The 22,091-nt window shown below is 35.6% G+C and overlaps 2 protein-coding genes across 2 annotated transcripts in view; one reads left to right on the forward strand and one right to left on the reverse strand.

Annotated features, from left to right (window-relative positions):
- The window catches only part of LOC124368371 (transcription initiation factor TFIID subunit 2-like), a 69,786-nt gene extending 54,990 nt beyond the window's left edge, over positions 1-14,796 (reverse strand). Inside the window, 8 exon segments of the mRNA XM_046825655.1 lie at positions 2,122-2,343; positions 3,468-3,682; positions 3,684-3,707; positions 4,346-4,562; positions 4,705-4,868; positions 10,335-10,389; positions 14,547-14,585; positions 14,789-14,796. Coding sequence (XP_046681611.1) covers positions 2,122-2,343; positions 3,468-3,682; positions 3,684-3,707; positions 4,346-4,562; positions 4,705-4,868; positions 10,335-10,389; positions 14,547-14,585; positions 14,789-14,796 — 944 coding nt within the window.
- A 1,053-nt stretch (positions 14,797-15,849) lies between these two features.
- Positions 15,850-22,091, forward strand: part of LOC124368392 (poly [ADP-ribose] polymerase) — a 46,134-nt gene continuing 39,892 nt past the window's right edge. Inside the window, exon 1 of the mRNA XM_046825696.1 lies at positions 15,850-15,981. Coding sequence (XP_046681652.1) covers positions 15,868-15,981 — 114 coding nt within the window. The 5' untranslated portion in view covers positions 15,850-15,867. The remainder of the gene's footprint in view (positions 15,982-22,091) is intronic.

The following is a 22,091-nucleotide window of genomic DNA, read 5'->3' on the forward strand; positions in this document are numbered from 1 at the left end:
TTCGCAATGAAATTTGAAACAATTTGTATATTTTGAAATATTTATAACAATGTTTTAAATTGCATTTACAACCTCACCACCTAAAAAAAAGAAATAAAAACAAATATCTATTACTCATCAAGACTTTATTTAGAGAAAAGTAGTAAGAGTTTTGAATTATCTTTATTTTCTAAAGCATGTTATTCTGAAAAGAATCATATATAACACATGATCTTTGAATGTATATTTGTATCTAAAAAGTGGCTTTTAAGAAACCATGTATTTTGCTTCAAAACAGCCTAGCACTTCAAAGTGATTTAATTACCACTTGGAGGGTTAAACGTGACAGGAATAAATTTATTTCATGATAAATTCCATCTTGTAGCATATTCAGTATTTACAGAAATGAAACTATACTAGTTATCTATCTACCTTAATGCAGATTTCAAACATTTATACTGATAATACCTTTTTAAAGAAGTAGAAATTATGTGCTACTTTTGCGTTTGTTTGTATTCGTAAATAAAAACTAGGTATAAAGATTCATAAATAACAATTTCTCAAACATTCATTGTGTAGTTTATTGTGGATTACATTTTTCTGTTTACGTTTCCAGAACTTCTAAAGAAAACAAGTGACAGTAGAACGCACTTAAGAGGAGCTTCTTATAGGAAAGCAGTTCTAGAGAAAGTGTAGAAAAGCAGCAGGGAACAAGAAGGAAAACAGAAAAAATATATAGTTTTTTGAAAAGATGATTCTGAAACTAGTACACCTAGTAGTGTAGAAGCTGAACATTCTCAAGTCACTACAACAGTATAGCACAAACAACAAAATATCAACTTAATGAAACCATCGAACACCACAAGGACTCAGAAATCGACAGTAGGTTTATGGCTAAATAGGTGGAAACTCAAGTTGTATATAAAGCAATTCCTCAATCGTCTTTAACTACAACAGAGCAAGATTTTACATTTGACCCTGTGTTGTGGCCTATACATGATAGCCTATATAGGGTCCTTTAACTACTACAAAGCAAGATTTTACATTTGATCCTGTGTTGTGGCCTATACATGATAGCCTATATAGGGTCTTTAACTACTACAAAGCAAGATTTTACATTTGACCCTGTGTTGTGGCCTATACATGATAGCCTATATAGGGTCTTTAACTACTACAAAGCAAGATTTTACATTTGACCCTGTGTTGTGGCCTATACATGATAGCCTATATAGGGTCTTTAACAACTACAGAGCAAGATTTTACATTTGACCCTGTGTTGTGACCTATACATGATAGCCTATATAGGGTATTTAACTACTACAAAGCAAGATTTTACATTTGACCCTGTGTTGTGGCCTATACATGATAGCCTATATAGGGTCTTTAACAACTACAGAGCAAGATTTTATATTTGACCCTGTGTTGTGGCCTATACATGATAGCCTATATAGGGTGTTTAACAACTACAGAGCAAGATTTTTACATTTGACCCTGTGTTGTGGCCTATACATGATAGCCTATATAGGGTCTTTAACAACTACAGAGCAAGATTTTACATTTGACCCTGTGTTGTGGCCTATACATGGTAGCCTATATAGGGTCTTTTACCAACTACAGAGCAAGATTTTACATTTGACCCTGTGTTGTGGCCTATACATGATAGCCTATATAGGGTCTTTAACAACTACAGAGCAAGATTTTACATTTGACCCCTGTGTTGTGGCCTATACATAGTAGCCTATATAGGATCTTTAACTACTACAGAGCAAGATTTTACATTTGACCCTGTGTTGTGGCCCATAAACTTGAAGAGTCATGATTCTGTGACTCCCTAACCCAAATACCCCCCACACTCAAATACCTTAATATTCTTACTTTCGCTGTCTACATGAAGGACACCTCTGACAATGGGGGCAATCAATTTTTGTTTTGTAAAGAATTTTCAGGTTCATATAAAATGTTTACCTTTAAAATGTAATTAATATCAAAACGACCATTTTCAGCTCCATGGGATATTTTTGGCACTTCAATGTGTTATGCATATTCTTACATTCTGCATAGCCAAGCTTGAATCACATTGCATAGCCTGAACTTACACGAACATAAGTTGACGTACCCAAACGAAACTTGTCATAACCCCACCTAAGTATGCTGAGAGTAGCGTAGGCAGCCACAGAGACATCAGTCTCGTCAACAAACACCTGCTTGTAGCAAGGATAAGGGTAACGGTTGGCCAGAGTCTCTTCGTAGAACTCGAAGGCCTCGTGCATGTAACGAGCTGACACCTTGAGTGACTGCATGAGTCCTGGCAGGCAGAAGTGAGTTACCTCGTGCATGTATGGATCCACGAATATCTCAAATGGCCTGCACAATTCATTCACACTGTATAAATTACATGTAAAAATAATAACAAATAATAAATGTATTTATTTATCTCACTTAAATACATATAAATACAGTATACAGCAATAAAAGTAAAAACTTGCACTTGTTTGGGAAGCAGCAGGCACAAGTTTAATAATAACAGTTTAAAAATACAAACAAATTTAACTATAATCAAACTGAAATCGATGTTGAAGATGGAGCTTGTATTGGCTACTGTTATCTTAATTAAATTTAAACACATAAACCAATATTTAAAACTTTTATTTTTGTGAGGCCTTTTAATAGCAAGGCTATCTTTGTCAGACACATCACAAAATTATGAAAAAAATTCTCCTAATGGATAAATAGTCTTACCAAATTATACAGAATGAAACTATACATTTTTGAATGTGTTTTTGTTTTCTACGTTTTTAAACTCACATGGCAAATGATTAAAAATCTTAATTCCTGCATAGCTAGGTTTCTTGGCATACAGTTCTAGTCTATGACTATTATAAGCTGGTTGTTGACTATTTCTTGTGTAATAACGGTGGGGACTCCACATTTTGGGTAGTTGGTATAAATTGCCCTTAATATGAATTATCAATTGATAAATGTACAATCCGTGTAAACAGTAGCAAATCTAAATGATTGGAAATATTCTTTTACAGAATGCTGAAAACTTAATTTTAATATTATTCCAATGGCCTTGTTTTGTAAAATTAGAATATTATTTTAGTTACTGTTCCATGAAGCGCCATATAGGGTTAGACCAAATGATATATTATGAGATTCCACAAAAGCAAAATAAATTTGTTTTAATGTTTCTAAACTGCTTAGTTGTGACATCATTCTAAGTGCATACAGTCCAGAAGATATTTTGAAAGAACTTTATTGATATGTTCATTCCAATTGAAATGCTTATCAATTGATAAACCCAGAAACTTAATTGTATCTACTTCTCCTACTAAGTTTTCTCCCATAAACAGTAATATTAACACAATGTATGAGTAGAATTACAATATCACCATGATGTTTGCATCTGGAGTAAATAACGGGACTCATATGAAGCAACTGTGGCGGATATTGCTTGGCCATAATACAAGATGTAAGACTGTACATACCCGACAGCTAGTGCTATGTTGGGAGCGCAGGCGGGTGTGGTCAACATGTAGTGGAAGGTCTTGCGTCTCATGTCGGGAGTGTAGACCACCTCTATCAGGTCTCCACAGGAAACAGCTGTCATACTCTCGTCCACTGTGAACTCCAGTCGCCACGTACACGGCTCGGCGAAACTGTCCACACAGGGGAACCAGAGCCGAGATGAGTTCTCATACTGGTAGGTGGAACATGTGCGCTCCTCTCTATTAACAAGACACAGCAGTTTACTCGAAGTGCGAATTCCTTCGTTTGAAGTTTGTTTTTGACAATGGAAGGATTATTGATTATGATTTTGAATTGAATTAAATTGAAAATTGATTGATCTATTAGTGAGCTGTGAAGGATTCATCTGATATCAAACCATATACCAATGCCAGCTATGTTTTAACCTGATTTCAATTAATCCAAACATTAAAAAAATTCAGTAAATTATTTTTATTACCCAAAGAATGAGTCTCACGTTTTTCTGTGAATTTGTTATCTATAAATTGATGTATAATTTATAGCATAATTTTATTTTACTTTTTTTAATGTTTTGCAATTAGTTACTTATAAATGTATTTACTATTTACTGGCTATCTTGCTGTATTAGAAATATTGTCAATAGAAATTAAAAAATTTCAGTTTCACAAAAACAATTTTGTAACAAGAAATAGTTTTTTCTCTATGTAAAACAAAACTTTTTAAAATAACATCCAAGATTAACACTGTACATTGAAAAAAACAAATATAAAAAAAAATGTTTTGAGTGAAAATAACACGCCTCAAATAGATGGCCGGTTTTGGGGTTAAGATTATGTTTCGATAAATATAAACTAATGGTGACATCACGATAACATACCTCGGCTAGCGTCCCCTCACAGTCCGGAATGACAAAGTGGACTCCGCCCTGTGGCTGTTCTAAAGAGAATTCCACCCCCACACGTACAGCTCGGCCCTCCTGCACCGCACATTGGGCCTCTGCCGGCACACTGATCAGCAGCTCTCCAGCAGCATGGTCCGGGTCTATCTGGTTGGCTGCATACAAGTGGGCGGGCGAGAACTGTTCCAGAGATCGTCTGTGTCACAAATATCAGATCAGATCGCAAGTCACATTTATTGGACATTTTTTACACCAGGAATTACAATTTTTTGGTATGTCTAGAAACAAAATCAGTAGTCACTTATCCTAACATGTTGACAACAAAATGTAACACTTACTCATTGTTTTCTCCCTGGCAAATATCGAGAAAAGGATCAAAATATTGGAAGGGAGCTTCATAGACATCATTTAGACATACTCGGTAGATTCGACACTGTTTTGCATTGAGTTTGATGAATCGTAAGTTGTCTTTCAGTGGGACGATAGTCAGTTCTACAAAACCCTGTAAAAAATCAAAACAATATTGTTAAACATTTCACTCATTACTTGTGAGGAGCTTATCCCAATTGGAATATTCTAAGTGAGAGTCTCAAATAAAACCACAGGCATACTAAAATATTTTGTCTCGGTTTCAGTAATGCCACTCTCAGATTTAAAAAAAAATATATATATATATATATATTTTATCTTCTTGTTATTTCACCTAATTTAATTCTATTGTAGGCCTATCTTGAAAGGAACAAATGTTCGCGTTAAATTTACTCTTGGGAATTTTTGACGTTCACCAGTGATTGCCTAAAAGTGTCCTACTGACACATTGTTATAATAATATTATACTTACCATGCATCATTATAATGTTACTGTTTTATTCTGTTGTCTGCCGTAATATTGGGTATCAACATCATATCTATGATAACTGTGTATCATGCAAGTAGTTCTGATACTTTCTACTAGATGTCAGTACTTATTTGGTCCTCTGTCATAATTGTTTGCGCCTTGATTGATGAGTTCACTGTAGTCACACAGTGAAGACAGTTACCGCGTGCTGTTGTTTACTAGATGTCAGCACTTCTTTGGTCCTCTGTCATAATTGTTTGCAACTTGATTGATGAGTTCACTGTAGTCTCACAGTGAAGACAGAAACCGCGTGCTGTTGTTTACTAGATGTCAGCACTTCTTTGGACCTCTGTCATAGTTGTTTGCAACTTTATTGATGAGTTCACTGTAGTCTCACAATGAAGACAGATACCGCGTGCTGTTGTTTACTAGATGTCAGCACTTCTTTGGACCTCTGTCATAGTTGTTTGCAACTATATTGATGAGTTCACTGTAGTCTCACAATGAAGACAGCTACCGCGTGCTGTTGTTTACTAGATGTCAGCACTTCTTTGGACCTCTGTCATAGTTGTTTGCAACTATATTGATGATTTCACTGTAGTCTAATAGTGAAGATAGCTACCACGTGCTGTTGTTTACTAGATGTCAGCACTTCTTTGGACCTCTGTCATAGTTGTTTGCAACTTTATTGATGAGTTCACTGTAGTCTCACAGTGAAGACAGAAACCGCGTGCTGTTGTTTACTAGATGTCAGCACTTCTTTGGTCCTCTGTCATAATTGTTTGCGCCTTGATTGATGAGTTCACTGTAGTCTCACAGTGAAGACAGCTACCGCACGCTGTTGTTTACTAGATGTCAGCACTTCTTTGGACCTCTGTCATAAGTGTTTGCGCCTTTATTGATGAGTTTCACTGTAGTCTCACAGTGAAGACAGCTACCGCGTGCTGTTGTTTACTAGATGTCAGCACTTCTTTGGACCTCTGTCATAGTTGTTTGCAACTTTATTGATGAGTTCACTGTAGTCTCACAGTGAAGACAGATACCGCACGCTGTTGTTTACTAGATGTCAGCACTTCTTTGGTCCTCTGTCATAATTGTTTGCGCCTTGATTGATGAGTTCACTGTAATCACACAGTGAAGACAGTTACCGCGTGCTGTTGTTTACTAGATGTCAGCACTTCTTTGGTCCTCTGTCATAATTGTTTGCAACTTTATTGATGAGTTCACTGTAGTCTCACAGTGAAGACAGATACCGCACGCTGTTGTTTACTAGATGTCAGCACTTCTTTGGTCCTCTGTCATAATTGTTTGCGCCTTGATTGATGAGTTCACTGTAGTCTCACAGTGAAGACAGCTACCGCGTGCTGTTGTTTACTAGATGTCAGCACTTCTTTGGACCTCTGTCATAGTTGTTTGCAACTTTATTGATGAGTTCACTGTAGTCTCACAGTGAAGACAGATACCGCGTGCTGTTGTTTACTAGATATCAGCACTTCTTTGGACCTCTGTCATAAGTGTTTGCGCCTTTATTGATGAGTTCACTGTAGTCTAATAGTGAAGATAGCTACCACGTGCTGTTGTTTACTAGATGTCAGCACTTCTTTGGACCTCTGTCATAATTGTTTGCAACTTTATTGATGAGTTCACTGTAGTCTCATAGTGAAGACAGCTACCACGTGCTGTTGTTTACTAGATGTCAGCACTTCTTTGGTCCTCTGTCAGAATTGTTTGTGCCTTGATTGATGAGTTCACTGTATTCTCACAGTGAAGACAGCTACCGCACGCTGTTTGTTTACTAGATATCAGCACTTCTTTGGACCTCTGTCATAATTGTTTGCGCCTTGATTGATGAGTTCACTGTAGTCTCACAGTGAAGACAGCTACTGCACGCTGTTGTTTAATAGATGTCAGTACTTCTTTGGACCTCTGTCATAAGTGTTTGCGCCTTTATTGATGAGTTTCACTGTAGTCTCACAGTGAAGACAGATACCGCACGCTGTTGTTTACTAGATATCAGCACTTCTTTGGACCTCTGTCATAAGTGTTTGCGCCTTGATTGATGAGTTCACTGTAGTCTCACAGTGAAGACAGATACCGCACGCTGTTGTTTACTAGATATCAGCACTTCTTTGGACCTCTGTCATAAGTGTTTGCGCCTTTATTGATGAGTTCACTGTAGTCTCACAGTGAAGACAGATACCGCACGCTGTTGTTTACTAGATATCAGCACTTCTTTGGACCTCTGTCATAAGTGTTTGCGCCTTTGATTGATGAGTTCACTGTAGTCTCACAGTGAAGACAGATACCGCACGTTGTTTGTTTACTAGATATCAGCACTTCTTTGGACCTCTGTCATAATTGTTTGCGCCTTTATTGATGAGTTCACTGTAGTCTCACAGTGAAGACAGCTACCGCACGCTGTTGTTTACTAGATATCAGCACTTCTTTGGACCTCTGTCATAAGTGTTTGCGCCTTTATTGATGAGTTCACTGTAGTCTCACAGTGAAGACAGCTACCGCACGCTGTTGTTTACTAGATATCAGCACTTCTTTGGACCTCTGTCATAAGTGTTTGCGCCTTGATTGATGAGTTCACTGTAGTCTCACAGTGAAGACAGCTACCGCACGCTGTTGTTTACTAGATGTCAGCACTTCTTTGGACCTCTGTCATAGTTGTTTGCAACTTTATTGATGAGTTCACTGTAGTCTCACAGTGAAGACAGATACCGCACGCTGTTGTTTACTAGATGTCAGCACTTCTTTGGTCCTCTATCATAATTGTTTGCGCCTTGATTGATGAGTTCACTGTAGTCACACAGTGAAGACAGTTACCGCGTGCTGTTGTTTACTAGATGTCAGCACTTCTTTGGTCCTCTGTCATAATTGTTTGCAACTTGATTGATGAGTTCACTGTAGTCTAACAGTGAAGACAGTTACCGCACGCTGTTGTTTACTAGATGTCAGCACTTCTTTGGTCCTCTGTCATAATTGTTTGCGCCTTGATTGATGAGTTCACTGTAGTCTCATAGTGAAGACAGCTACCGCGTGCTGTTGTTTACTAGATGTCAGCACTTCTTTGGACCTCTGTCATAGTTGTTTGCAACTTTATTGATGAGTTCACTGTAGTCTCACAGTGAAGACAGATACCGCGTGCTGTTGTTTACTAGATATCAGCACTTCTTTGGACTTCTGTCATAAGTGTTTGCGCCTTTATTGATGATTTCACTGTAGTCTAATAGTGAAGATAGCTACCACGTGCTGTTGTTTACTAGATGTCAGCAATTCTTTGGACCTCTGTCATAATTGTTTGCAACTTTATTGATGAGTTCACTGTAGTCTCATAGTGAAGACAGCTACCACGTGCTGTTGTTTACTAGATGTCAGCACTTCTTTGGTCCTCTGTCATAATTGTTTGTGCCTTGATTGATGAGTTCACTGTATTCTCACAGTGAAGACAGCTACCGCACGCTGTTGTTTACTAGATATCAGCACTTCTTTGGACCTCTGTCATAAGTGTTTGCGCCTTGATTGATGAGTTCACTGTAGTCTCACAGTGAAGACAGCTACTGCACGCTGTTGTTTACTAGATGTCAGTACTTCTTTGGACCTCTGTCATAAGTGTTTGCGCCTTTATTGATGAGTTCACTGTAGTCTCACAGTGAAGACAGATACCGCACGCTGTTGTTTACTAGATATCAGCACTTCTTTGGACCTCTGTCATAAGTGTTTGCGCCTTGATTGATGAGTTCACTGTAGTCTCACAGTGAAGACAGATACCGCACGCTGTTGTTTACTAGATATCAGCACTTCTTTGGACCTCTGTCCATAAGTGTTTGCGCCTTTATTGATGAGTTCACTGTAGTCTCACAGTGAAGACAGATACCGCACGCTGTTGTTTACTAGATATCAGCACTTCTTTGTACCTCTGTCATAAGTGTTTGCGCCTTTATTGATGAGTTCACTGTAGTCTCACAGTGAAGACAGATACCGCACGCTGTTGTTTACTAGATATCAGCACTTCTTTGGACCTCTGTCATAATTGTTTGCGCCTTGATTGATGAGTTCACTGTAGTCTCACAGTGAAGACAGCTACCGCACGCTGTTGTTTACTAGATATCAGCACTTCTTTGGACCTCTGTCATAATTGTTTGCGCCTTTATTGATGAGTTCACTGTAGTCTCACAGTGAAGACAGCTACCGCACGCTGTTGTTTACTAGATATCAGCACTTCTTTGGACCTCTGTCATAAGTGTTTGCGCCTTGATTGATGAGTTCACTGTAGTCTCACAGTGAAGACAGCTACCGCACGCTGTTGTTTACTAGATGTCAGCACTTCTTTGGACCTCTGTCATAAGTGTTTGCGCCTTGATTGATGAGTTCACTGTAGTTTCATAGTGAAGACAGCTACCGCGTGTTGTTTGTTTACTAAACGTTGAGGGTTTAAAATACTCTCTGATTAATTTGGTAATTTGATAACAAACCTTGACAGCTTATTTCCCCAATATTTGGTTAAAAATTTGCTCATTAATGGACAAGAACATGTGAATTATTAGACCTTGTACCTTTCACTTGTGCAGAAATCTTCGGGATTGAAGAGAAATAAACAGGAAGTAATTATTTAGGTCTCGTCTATTGGTTTAAACGGCTTTCAAATTGTAAGTTACACAAACAAAATATTACCTACACCGGGATAAATATAATGTGTTATATTCAGTCAAATTATTTTATAATGCTTTTGCAATAATTGAGCTTGGTTCTAGTATATATATATATATATATGACATGAAGCAAAATATTGTACAGGTTAACAGTGAATATCCTAATAATAAGCACAACCGATCATAATAAAATCAATAGAACAATCAAGTTAATTATAAAAATAAACCCCGGAAACTATTAATATTTTGGATTTGTCTCTATAGATAGTTTTATTAAACTTAATCAAGTTTTGTTTTCAACAAAATGTTTCTATATTTTGTGAAATACTGAAAGAAGGTTATTATTTAATGTAAGGTTGAAAGTAAGAACATCTTTTGACTGAGTTAATAGTAAATTATGATAAACATATTATACCTATAGTTAACTTTGAATTTACCTGTTAGTAGTTATTATCTGGAGTGAACTACTTACAATTATACTGCGACGCTGAAAGTTTATTCCAGTCAAGCTCAAAATTTGATGAGCTGTAAATACAAAATATATCTATTAATTAGTTTACAAAACAATATAGAAGCAGCTAATTTATTTAAAGCTAATTTATCCTAACTAAGTTCGTACCTATTAAAAATTAAAACCATAATTCTCCTCAGAACAGTCATTCCTGGTGAGTTTATAATATTCGGTAGTACCGGCGCTGGGTACGACAAAACCCGATGTGCTACTTAAATCTGGACAGCACAATATCGGCATATGTAGAGATAATTGGGTAAAGGGAGGGTTGGTCCATAGTCTAGTTGACTGTGGAGGATGTTTGGAGTAGGTAGGACTCCCTTAATATTAAAGGTTTTTGGGGGAATGTGACTTCCCCTACCTATTCCGACTAGAACAGAGCTGGCCACCACTTCTTCCATGAGTGCCTGAGCCCTCGTGAGATTGTGACAGAAGGGGCCTCAAATCCAACCTTATCCATCCTGAATATCCTGCACTTCGGAAGCAGTGCAATAGTTTTTTTAAAGGACTAAGTGCGTTGAGGGGTTTTCCTAAAGTTCTTGATCATATGTTAACAGAACAAAAATAAAACCATAGCTATCTACACTTATCACTTTATCTGTGAGTGGATTTAAGTCATATAATGCATGTCAAAATAATGGGTACTTGGGTTTATCCGGAGGCCACTATTTTTGGAAGAGTTTTTCTCACTGAGACCTACAAAACTACATTATGAGAAAGAACAGACTAGACTTTATTTGACTTACTGTGAAAGTTACATCATTATGACAATTGTTCAATTGCACACCTGATGATTAGAAAATCTTTTCACCGTGTGGCTTTAGATAATGGAATCTAGTTTGATGTAACCTATATTCTTTACTGTTGGTTGAATTGCGTTCAAGGATTAAGAATACATACACAATGAGATGACTACTATTTTCGTCACTCACTGTCTACATGGTAGGCATAGACCTGAGATTTCAGAGGTCAGTTTCACTGATTCCATTCAGATCCTACGTCAGCTTCAGTTTTCAACTTTGTGTGAAGAAGCTCACTTGTGGAAGGTGAATTTGAGCAACAATTTAAGTTACTTTGGGATTATACCGACCCACACCAGTATGAGGAACACAAAAATATAAATTTATAGAAACAAACATCATAGAACGAAAAAACAACTCTTTAATTACAAAGTTACAAACTTACAACGATTATCAATTATTAATGGGTTTCCTGTGACTCCCAGAATGCAGCAATATCAAGAATGAGTGAGTGTAGTGGATTTCCGCCTTCAGCCACAACTGCCGACCGCAACATGTATTCAGCTAGGTATGAGTCAAGATGGTGTTGCGCTGTTCCTCGTTGTTTTTTTACTACGCCATTTAGCTGAACCCCACATTCGCTCAACCTGTTGAGTATTGGGCACCCGGTTTCCGGGTCGACAAAATTGTATCGATGGTTAACGGTGAAATGTTCAAAACCTGCTGCTTCTAATTCGGCCGTTTTGTGACCTCTCCAACAGTCCGAAACAATTGTACTTCCTGGTTCAACGTGGAGTTGAATTTGTTCCATTAAGGTTTTAGATCCACGATTCGGAACTTGAACCAAAAATCTGCCTCCTGTTTCCCAGGCATAAACCCCCAAATATCCACTGTTGCGGCAAGAGACACGTCCCGCATTATTTTTCTGTTTGGTAAACAAACTTTCGTCTATTTCGACAATACGGCCAACTTCTCCAATCCTACGACCATTTTTTTTGTTCCACAGAAAAACGCACACACCTCACGAAGATAGTTATTCCAATCAAAAATTGTTTTAACTCGTTCACACCACGCCACAGATGTCAGTTCGTAAACCCAGCAGTAGAGGAAGCGAACTCGCAGTAACAAATGTCCTACCCACATATGGTCTGGTTATTCCAGCCAACTCTGTCCATTTTGTTTGCAAATATTGTTTGCAACTAAATATCTTTTATTTAAGAGAAGTCATGGAAAAAATTGTGTCCAAGAATATGAAAATGTGTGTACAGTGTGTATATATGATTTAGTTAATGTACAAATTAATTACTATTAGTTGATTATATCAGTGGGTGTAATAGTTCATATAAAAATTCGGATCCACTTATTGTACTCTACCCAAGTGTTTTAGTTTCAGGTTAAATCTCAATTAGTCCATAGATCTAGAGGATTGGGAATAATCAGGGTTTCTGTGTGGGAGAAGATTTAACAAACTAAGGAGGTGTGTAGAATAGAAATAGAAATGTCTTTATTTGCAATTTACAATATACAAAAAGGCGAAGTTATGGCCTCTTGGCTCTTTCTTAGGCCTACACTTAACCATTTCAATTAAATAGATTTAACCAAAGCAATCTAACTAAGAAAGGACAATATATTTTCAAAGGCTAAAATGAAATAAAATTCTTAAACAACAGGTAGACTATAAGAGAAGGGGATAACAGAGTTCTCAATATTCACACGAGAATTTGAGCAGAAAGAATAGATCTAGGCCTTCCAAATGTATTTTAAAATAATATTAAGAGTCTGTTAGCAACTTTTTGTTTTGTAATTTTGGCCACAGTATCTAACTCCATGGTTAAATAGCTTATTCTACTGCTTTGTTGTGCAACTTTTAAGGACATATTTGACTTTGATTTTCCAGACAGATTAGTATTCGTTGTTTAGTAAATTGTCTGCATGGTAATTCTAAGCAATATATGGGTCAACCCTCGATTTTTCTCATATTACAATACAATGTTCCAATAGTCAATTAGAAAAGGAAATGACTAGAATTTCTTGCCGGAAAGCAGTTGAGTTAATTTTTTTTCTAAAAGAGCAAGCAGCGCGAAGGCATCATGCGTTAATTCAATATATACCCAAATCACGCACGATGCCTGCCCGCTGCGCAGCGCTTCGCGCTCTTTTTAGAAAAAAAATTGACTCGAGTAGTTCCAAATTTGAAGCCCAGATCTCGTCAGTGCCCCTGATCACTAATAGGTAATTCTAAGCAATATATGACCGTCTGGCGGTTGCCTGCTCCCTATAACTGCTTTCCAGCAAGAAATTCTAGTCATTTCCTTTTCTAATTGACTATTGGAACATTATATTGTAATATGAGAAAAATCAAGGTTTGACCCATATATTGTTTAGAATTACCGTCTGCATATTCAAAGTAAAAGTTAGTGTAATTAGAGCACTTTTACTGTACTAACTTATGGGTAGACTTTAATAAGTGGCCTACACTCGTTATTTGATTGCTGTTATCGAATGGTTTGACTCTTTTTTATCCGAAGGGATAGATTGATATTTCAATTTATTTAACTTAGCATATGATTTCAACTTAATTAATTATAGTAATTTTGATGTAAACAATAAACAACAAGAAATAGGTAACTAATATTTTGAGACTTTTGAAAATGGCGATGATTATAAGTAAAAATATGTGAGATATAAGTGACGTGATTTTACTTATATCATATGTGGCTTCAACATATGAGGGTTTGGCTCCTGGTAACCTATTGAGAGAATTCTTTCCTCCATTTCACAAAAGCGGTTACTCATTTATATCAATCTGGGCAAGTTATAAATAATATAAGGACTCATTGATATCCCTGTAGTTGGTTTTGTAATTTTATTGTTAAATTAATGTTTTTAAAATTTTAATGTACATGATTCTTCTTGTTACTGTAATTTATTATAACTTTTATTATGTACGATTTTTACATATCATAAAAGTTGGATAGTTATATCGCATTGTTCGATAATAACAATAGAACAACAAATGTAGGCTGCTTATTAAAGTCTCCCCCTACTTATTATTGTGTAAGAATGGACAGAAAAGACATTCTGTTGTTTTTTTACTTCATAATGTGAATTTAAATTCGCCTTCGGCCTATCCAAAACTTAAACCTTCTGTTTTTTTTTATTATTTACTAACGTTTTCTTATGAAAAAACAACAAATGTTGTTAAGTGGGTAAAGCGAACATCTGCCCTATTTTAATCTAGATAAGAGCTCCAAAACTCATCCTATGTCCGTTAAAGATTAGTTGTTATTTTAACTCAATGTCAAATTCAATGATAATGGAATGGGCCTAAATCTTTCTAGATTAAAAAATGTAATCAATTAATAATTAGGGAAAATCATAAAAAAATAAGGCTTTCTGGTTTATAGAAGGGTTATGGAAATGGAATACTTATAGTTTGAAAGGCCGGGTATTGTCAGCAGTACGTTCTTTTCTTCATAGTTTTTTAGATTTTCACAATTTATTAAATTCATCACACAATCACATTTTTGTCGAATAACAACCTTCACTACCTCTACACAAAATAAATTGAGCGACACGATGATTGTAATTATGTATTAATATATTGTTTATTTTGGTTAGGTTATTTGTTGTACTTGTTTTTTTCATGTTGTTTAAACACAAAGCAAAGCCCACTTGATCATTCATATACCACCGTGAAGTTAGCGTCACTTTATCGTCCACACCGTCTAGTGCATCAATGTTGCAGTCATCAATCTGAAGGCGTTAACAAAAATTCAAAAACTGAGATAAATTGTATAATACTAATTATAAAAACGATCTTTCACAAAATCAACACAGTTTTTTTTGTATTTATTACTTTCCACAAAGGTTTCCCATTAAATGTGTCATAAATAAAAATCCCAAATATAATATGACACATATTATATTCAGATGCTCTGTAAGCTGAACTTTAATATACCAACGTCAAAAAGGTGGTGTCGGCCGTCAGAGGTCCCTATCGTCTAAATTATATCGTCTAAATCTGTGTACAAGGTTTCATTGCGGGCACTTGTTTGGGTTTAGTCTCAGGAGTGACTTTTATACGAGAACGCCCCTTTAACGGTGCATTTAATTTAGACGATAGGACCTCTGACGGCCGACACCACATTTTTGTTGTTGGTATATTAACATTCAGGTTATTGAGCACCTGTGTACAAATTTTTCATTGCGGGCACTTGTTTGGTTAAGTCTCAGGATGTGACTTTTATTAGAGAACGTCCATTTTACGATACATTCTACGGTTTACTTATTATATTTGGGATTTTTATTTATGGACACATTTAATGGGAAACCTTTGTGGAAAGTAATAAATACAAAAAACTGTGTTGATTTTGTGAAAGATCGTTTTTATAATTAGTATTATACAATTTATCTCAGTTTTTGAATTTTTGTTTAACGCCTTCAGATTGATGACTGCAACATTGATGCACTAGACGGTCTGGACGATAAAGTGACGCTAAACTTCACGGTTGACGGTGGTGAACTTAGGAGACTCGACTCGAATTGCCGATTTGCCGGTTGGCGGTTGCAAACACTGCAGTTAGTTTCTGGCTCGATTCGAGACTATAGAGAGTGGTGTGTGTATGTGAACTAGTGAAGAAATTGGTTATGTATTTGTCTATAATTTCCTAAAATTGGAAAAGTTATCATTTTACATACTAAAGACACGCAATTCATAAAGATCATACTCTCTGTAAAGCAAATAACATTAAATGGCTGATTTTCTTCCTTATAAGGCAGAATATGCCAAAAGTGACCGCAGTAGTTGTAAAGCATGCAAAGCTAAAATAAACAAAGATACCTTAAGGATTGCTGCAGTGGTTCAGGTAAGATTTTATTCTGTACATTGATTAATTGAATCTTTGTGGAACTAAATCCTGAGCTGTCATTACCAACACTTGATGGATTCAAACATTTCAAGGTTATTTTCAAATACTAGTTTTTATGGGTGTTTTTTTATATTAGCCAGAACAAATTAGGTACATGATCATTAGGCCTAAATTCTACTGAAAATCAAAACTATAAACAAACAGGCTAATTTGCAAGTGAAACTCTCACAATACAATTAGGACTTGTGTTTTCAAATAAAAAATCAATTTAACAACACAATAGGGTATCTTGGAAGGGTCACTCACTACAAACCTACTTCTGATGGTTTTTTGTACTTAGTAATTTTGAAGGATGCTGGTTATGAGCGTAATTTACGGGTAGGGTACGATAAGCTGACCCGGTTTTTTATATTGAAGAATATAGTCATCGATACCTAATATTCGCATCTCAAATCCTAGAATATCAATCAATATAAAAGTAGACCTACCTAATAGTCCTTAATAACAATCATATGTTTTTAAATTAAAATATGAATTTAATATTTACAGTGATCAAACAAATTATTATAACCAAAATTAGGAAAAACTGAAGACGACCATATTTACTCTTCTCACAGTTACAGTTGTTTCTCTCCCACAAATTTCACATAATGGGTTTTTCGGTACGAGTCCAACATGTTGAAGCCACGAAAAAGCAACGTCGTGTAGTTTTCTAAAATTGACTGCCATTTTTAATAATCAGAATTACTTATGTAATTGAAATATTATCCTACGTGTATTATTTTAGAGTGTTTAAAGCTGTTGATATAGATTATTTAAGTTAATAGTTCAAAATAATTAATCAGTATCAATTGATTATCGTACCCTACCCCAATTCGATATACTATTCCACTTTGATATGTAAAATCACATAAAATAAGAGTTATAAATAACCGTAACGTGAAGAATCGGGTAGGGTACGATAAGTGGACACTACACGACATTGCTTTGAAAGGTAATAAGACATGTTTTTTGTGGCTTCAACATGTTGGACTCGTACCTGAAAAACCCATTATGTGAAATTTGTGGGAAAGAAACAACTGTAATTGGGTGAGTAACAAATATGGTCGTCTTCAGTTTTCCTAATTTTGGTTATAATAATTTGTTGATCACTGTACATATTAAATTCATATTTTATTTGAAAACATGATTGTTATTGAGGACTATAGGTAGGCCTACTTTTATATTGATTGATAGTCTAGGATTTGAGATACAAATATTAGAATACAGAAAGCTTTATTCATAAACGTCAAGTTTAGAACAGGTGTCAAATACAAAATAATATAAATGAAAATCAATACAATGTAATGGAAATCAATTGCCTTTAGTTCCTTGTAAGTTTTTTAACAGTTGTTGCGACTATTTGGATGTTCAAGGAATTCACTGATTGTGTAAATTGATTTCTTCACAAGCCAGGAATACAGTCCTTTTTTTAGATTTTTTTTTTCAATTGTCTTGAGCTCGATAGGTAGAGCATTATATAGTCTAGCTCCAGCATATGAGGGTTTCTTTGCGAACAGAGCGGTCCTGTGAGCAGGTAAGTTGTAGTCAAGTCCATGTCTTGTGGTTCGACCATGACGATTGTTTTTTGGCAAGTTTCGATGATTCTTCGATATAAAAAAACCGTGTCCGCTTATTGTACCCTACCCAAAGAATCTTGTACATTACAATTTTATAAACAAGATAATTAACAATAACTTTACAAAACAACAAAACCAACTATGGCCTAGACTTAGATATCATAGAAACCTTACAATATTACAACTTGCCCAGCTTGGTATCAACGAGTAACCACTTTTGTGAAATGGAGGGAAGAACTCTTCCCATCGGTTACCAGATGCCAAATCCACATGTTGAAGCCACTTAAACAGTCACTTGTGAGAAATATCTCACATATTTTGCTCATATTCATCGCTAGTTTCAAAGTTTACAAATATAGTTTTTGCTGTGTATTGTTTACATTAAAATTACTAAAACTAATAAGTTCAAATCATATGCTAAGTTAAATCAATTGTAATATCAAATTATTTCTATGGATAAAAACAATCGATAATAGCAATTGAATAACGAGTGTAGGCCGCTTATTAAAGTCTACCCCAATTTACAACTCGGCAATGAGATAGGCCTAGGTGAATCTGTGGACTTTTTCTCTCCTGGTGTGGCTCGATTTCATAGCCAAGCCCGTGCGCCTTCTTACTGCAAATGATGGAGTTAGTGATGAGTGATTGGGGACGCCTTTAGAGGGTTACATATCAGTGTGATGACAAAAGTTGAGTGCATGAGTGATTCTTCTCTACACATTCTGGCATCGTGATTGTACTGTAATAAGAAGTTTTATAATTATTGCTTGTTATTGCTTGTTATCTTGTTTTTTATTGCTTGTTAAATATTATAAATGTATTTATTGCTTGTTATTATATATTTTAAGATACCTTATTACTTGTCGAAACTTCATATTGTACTGCAGGTTAAATACTTAATTATACACGCATACATATATTATACGCACACACAACCCTCACGCCCCCTTCGCGCGGACCCTCCCCCCACACACACATAAATCGTTGCTGTGATTATTGCCATAATTTTTTTAATTGTTCATATAGTTGGTGTTATTTATTTGTTGCTTGTTATCTTTAAATATATTATTGCTTGTTGTACTGTATTATAAGATAATTTATCTCTTGTTGAATCGGATTTAACATTTGTTGTAAAATGGTGTATGCCGTATATAAATAAATAAATCATGCCTATTGTTTTGGAATCATTTTACTGTTTGTGTAACACAAATGCCTTTCCTGTAATTGTTTATTTTGGCCACTTCACATTATTTATCAAAATGTTAACTTAAATTAAAAACAGTATTGGAAAGTAGTACAATAGATGATAGCCTAAATAATAACAGAAATTAAGTTGGAAAAGTACTGATCCAAAATGCCTTGGCCATCAGTGCGGGTTTCTGGTGGCGCCACCTCGCACCTCTGGAAAAAAAGTAAAACATTCTCGAGATAGTACTTATATTCGTGCTCAGATCATGTGAGTGCTCAGTAAGTCCAACATAATCTGACGTCAGAAAGGTAAAGTACCCATGAGCCAACTGGCCTACACAAGAAACAATAACACAATTACAATTAAATTAAACTAAAAATAACAAATATAACCAAAGAAAAGTAAGAAAAAAGCTCATAAATAAAAGTAATATGGAAATAACAGTAATCACCAACTTGTAGAATATCTAATGAGGAAGAGGAGGGTATAGAGAACAATGGACACTACATTTGTTACATAAAAAAAGAAATTTAAAATTCTAACTAAAAGTGACACAACATCTGAACTTGTCATTTTAACACAATCAAACAGAGCACCCAATACACATACTGGTGTAGGTAAAGCTAATACACTTATAGAAAGTAGCTCCAATGTTTTAAATAAACTCAAGGAAACTCAAATTCAAAATAGGTAATGGCGACACCAAAACAAAAAGGATGTCTTTATTTTGAAATCCAATATGCAGCAAAATCTAATCAATTACAAAAGAAGACAAAATAATTTAATAACCACATGTGAAAATGTAATGCTTATTGGCAAATAAGACCGAAAGTACAGAGGAGAAAACAACAATCAAACTTCACCATAGAGGTAGAACCTGTTGCAAAGTTGAAGGTAAAGAGGGAGAAAACCAAACAAATCTTAAATTATCGTTGTATGCAGTTGGTAGCCTACTCTGACCTCTTACATTCCTAGTACTCCCTAATGGCATATGTAATTTTCAAAGTTAGTCAAATAAAGTCTGTTTTTCTAATAATATAGTTTAGGTTCCCAGTGGAAAAAACTTCCAAAAATAGTAGCCTCCAGGTATTACAAAAATTACAAAATAAATATTTGAAATAACAGCGCACATTTAGGCCTAATAGGTAGAATTGGCAACAACTAAGTTTAACATTTGTTAAATGTTACTAAAGTATTTCCTCACTTTGATTGTAAAACTCTTGATGGTGACAGCTGTTACTGCTCAATGCCCCAGACTACCTCTAAAGTCTTCTTCTGAAGCAGAATAATGTAATAAAAAGTGTTGGAGGTGGTGATCCCTCAGGATATATAATACCATACCTATACCTTGATTCCACCAAGCTGAAGTGTGTCCCTGTTTAAGAGAATAGGAAATTGTATTTGGGTTGTTTGCTTAATTTTGTGAGTCAAAATTGAACGCCTAGAAAAGTTAGGTTAGGCTAGAAAATTAGTATTAAAAAATTGCAGTGCTGCTTTACAAATTCTAATTCAGTATGTGACAAAATTTGATAACTTTATGTGTAACATTTGGTTGTGTTTTTACTCACCAGTTAACTGTTAGCAGCCCAGAGGATACTCAGGTGCGACCGTCGGAATGTTGGTCTAGTGACAATATGTTGATTACTTTATGTGTAACAGTTAGACGTGATTTTACTCCCAAGTTAACTGTTACCTGCCCAGTGCATACTCGGGTGCGACTGTCGGAATGTTGGTCTAGTGACAATATGTTGATTACTTTATGTGTAACAGTTAGACGTGATTTTACTCCCCTGTTAACTGTTACCAGCCCAGTCCATACTCGGGTGCAACCGTCGGAATGTTGGTCTAGTGACAATATGTTGATTACGTTATGTGTAACAGTTAGACGTGATTTTACTCCCCTGTTAACTGTTACCAGCCCAGTCCATACTCGGGTGCAACCGTCGGAATGTTGGTCTAGTGACAATATGTTGATAATGTTATGTGTAAGAGTTGGTGGTGCTTTTACTCCTCAGTCAACTGTTACCAGCACAATGCATACTCAAGTGCAACCGTCAGAATGTATATGCTGTACTCACTTGCAAGTAGATTAAATTGCCTAAATAATGCTCATTGTTAAAAATATAAAATATATCAAAACAAAAAGGATGTCTTTATTTTGAAATCCACTATGCAGCAAAATCTAATCAATTACAAAAGAAGACAAAATAATTTAATAACCACATGTGAAAATGTAATGCTTATTGGCAAATAAGACCGAAAGTACAGAGGAGAAAACAACAATCAAACTTCACCATAGAGGTAGAACCTGTTGCAAAGTTGAAGGTAAAGAGGGAGAAAACCAAACAAATCTTAAATTATCGTTGTATGCAGTTGGTAGCCTACTCTGACCTCTTACATTCCTAGTACTCCCTAATGGCATATGTAATTTTCAAAGTTAGTCAAATAAAGTCTGTTTTTCTAATAAGGTTAGAGTCCTGATTCCAAACTTAGTGGTCTGTTTGTAATAAATTGTCAAAGTACATTGGACCACTTTTTTTGAATATCCAATTTTATAACGATGATAATGTTTTTTTTTTGCAATTACCTTCTTAAATGTTTTAAAGCCTAGTGGTATTATGATAAATCGATACTACATGCAAATACACATAGATTAAATTGTTAATCTATGTAATGTTTTGACTGTGCTCCACATGACATCCTCCTTAACAAATTACAACATTATGGCCTAAATGGTGTTGAGCTAAACTTCTTTCGAACTTACCTGTCTGATCGCACTCAGAGGGTGTACTTCAACAACACACTCTCTGAGTTAGCTTCAGTTAAGGGTGGTGTACCACAGGGATCGGTCCTTGGCCCATTCTTATTCTTAGTTCTTATAAATGATTTGCCTAACAATGTGGATTGAGGCTCAGTAATTTTTGCAGATGACTCCACGTTTTTATTGTATAAGTAACGATATAGATACCTTGTTTGTAGAGAGAACTCATGTCCTCCACCAAGCTAACCACTGGTTTTCATCTAATGGTCTGTTACTAAATGATAATAAATCACAAAATATTTTATTTTCTCTTTGTAAAAATCTTACGCTAACGAAATATAATTTAAATTTAAAGTCCTGTGTAAGACTGTTGGGTATAACTTTAGATTCTAAGTTGACTTGGCAACCCCATGTTCAGAGTGTCTGTTGTAGGCTGTCAAGAGTAATTTTTTTGCTGCGCCACCTAAAGAAACTTGTTCCCAAAGATTATCTTAAATCCGCATATTATGCATTTTTTTCATAGCACCATATCGTATGG

Source organism: Homalodisca vitripennis, chromosome 8 (assembly GCF_021130785.1).
Source record: "Homalodisca vitripennis isolate AUS2020 chromosome 8, UT_GWSS_2.1, whole genome shotgun sequence".
Lineage (NCBI taxonomy): Eukaryota > Metazoa > Arthropoda > Insecta > Hemiptera > Cicadellidae > Homalodisca > Homalodisca vitripennis.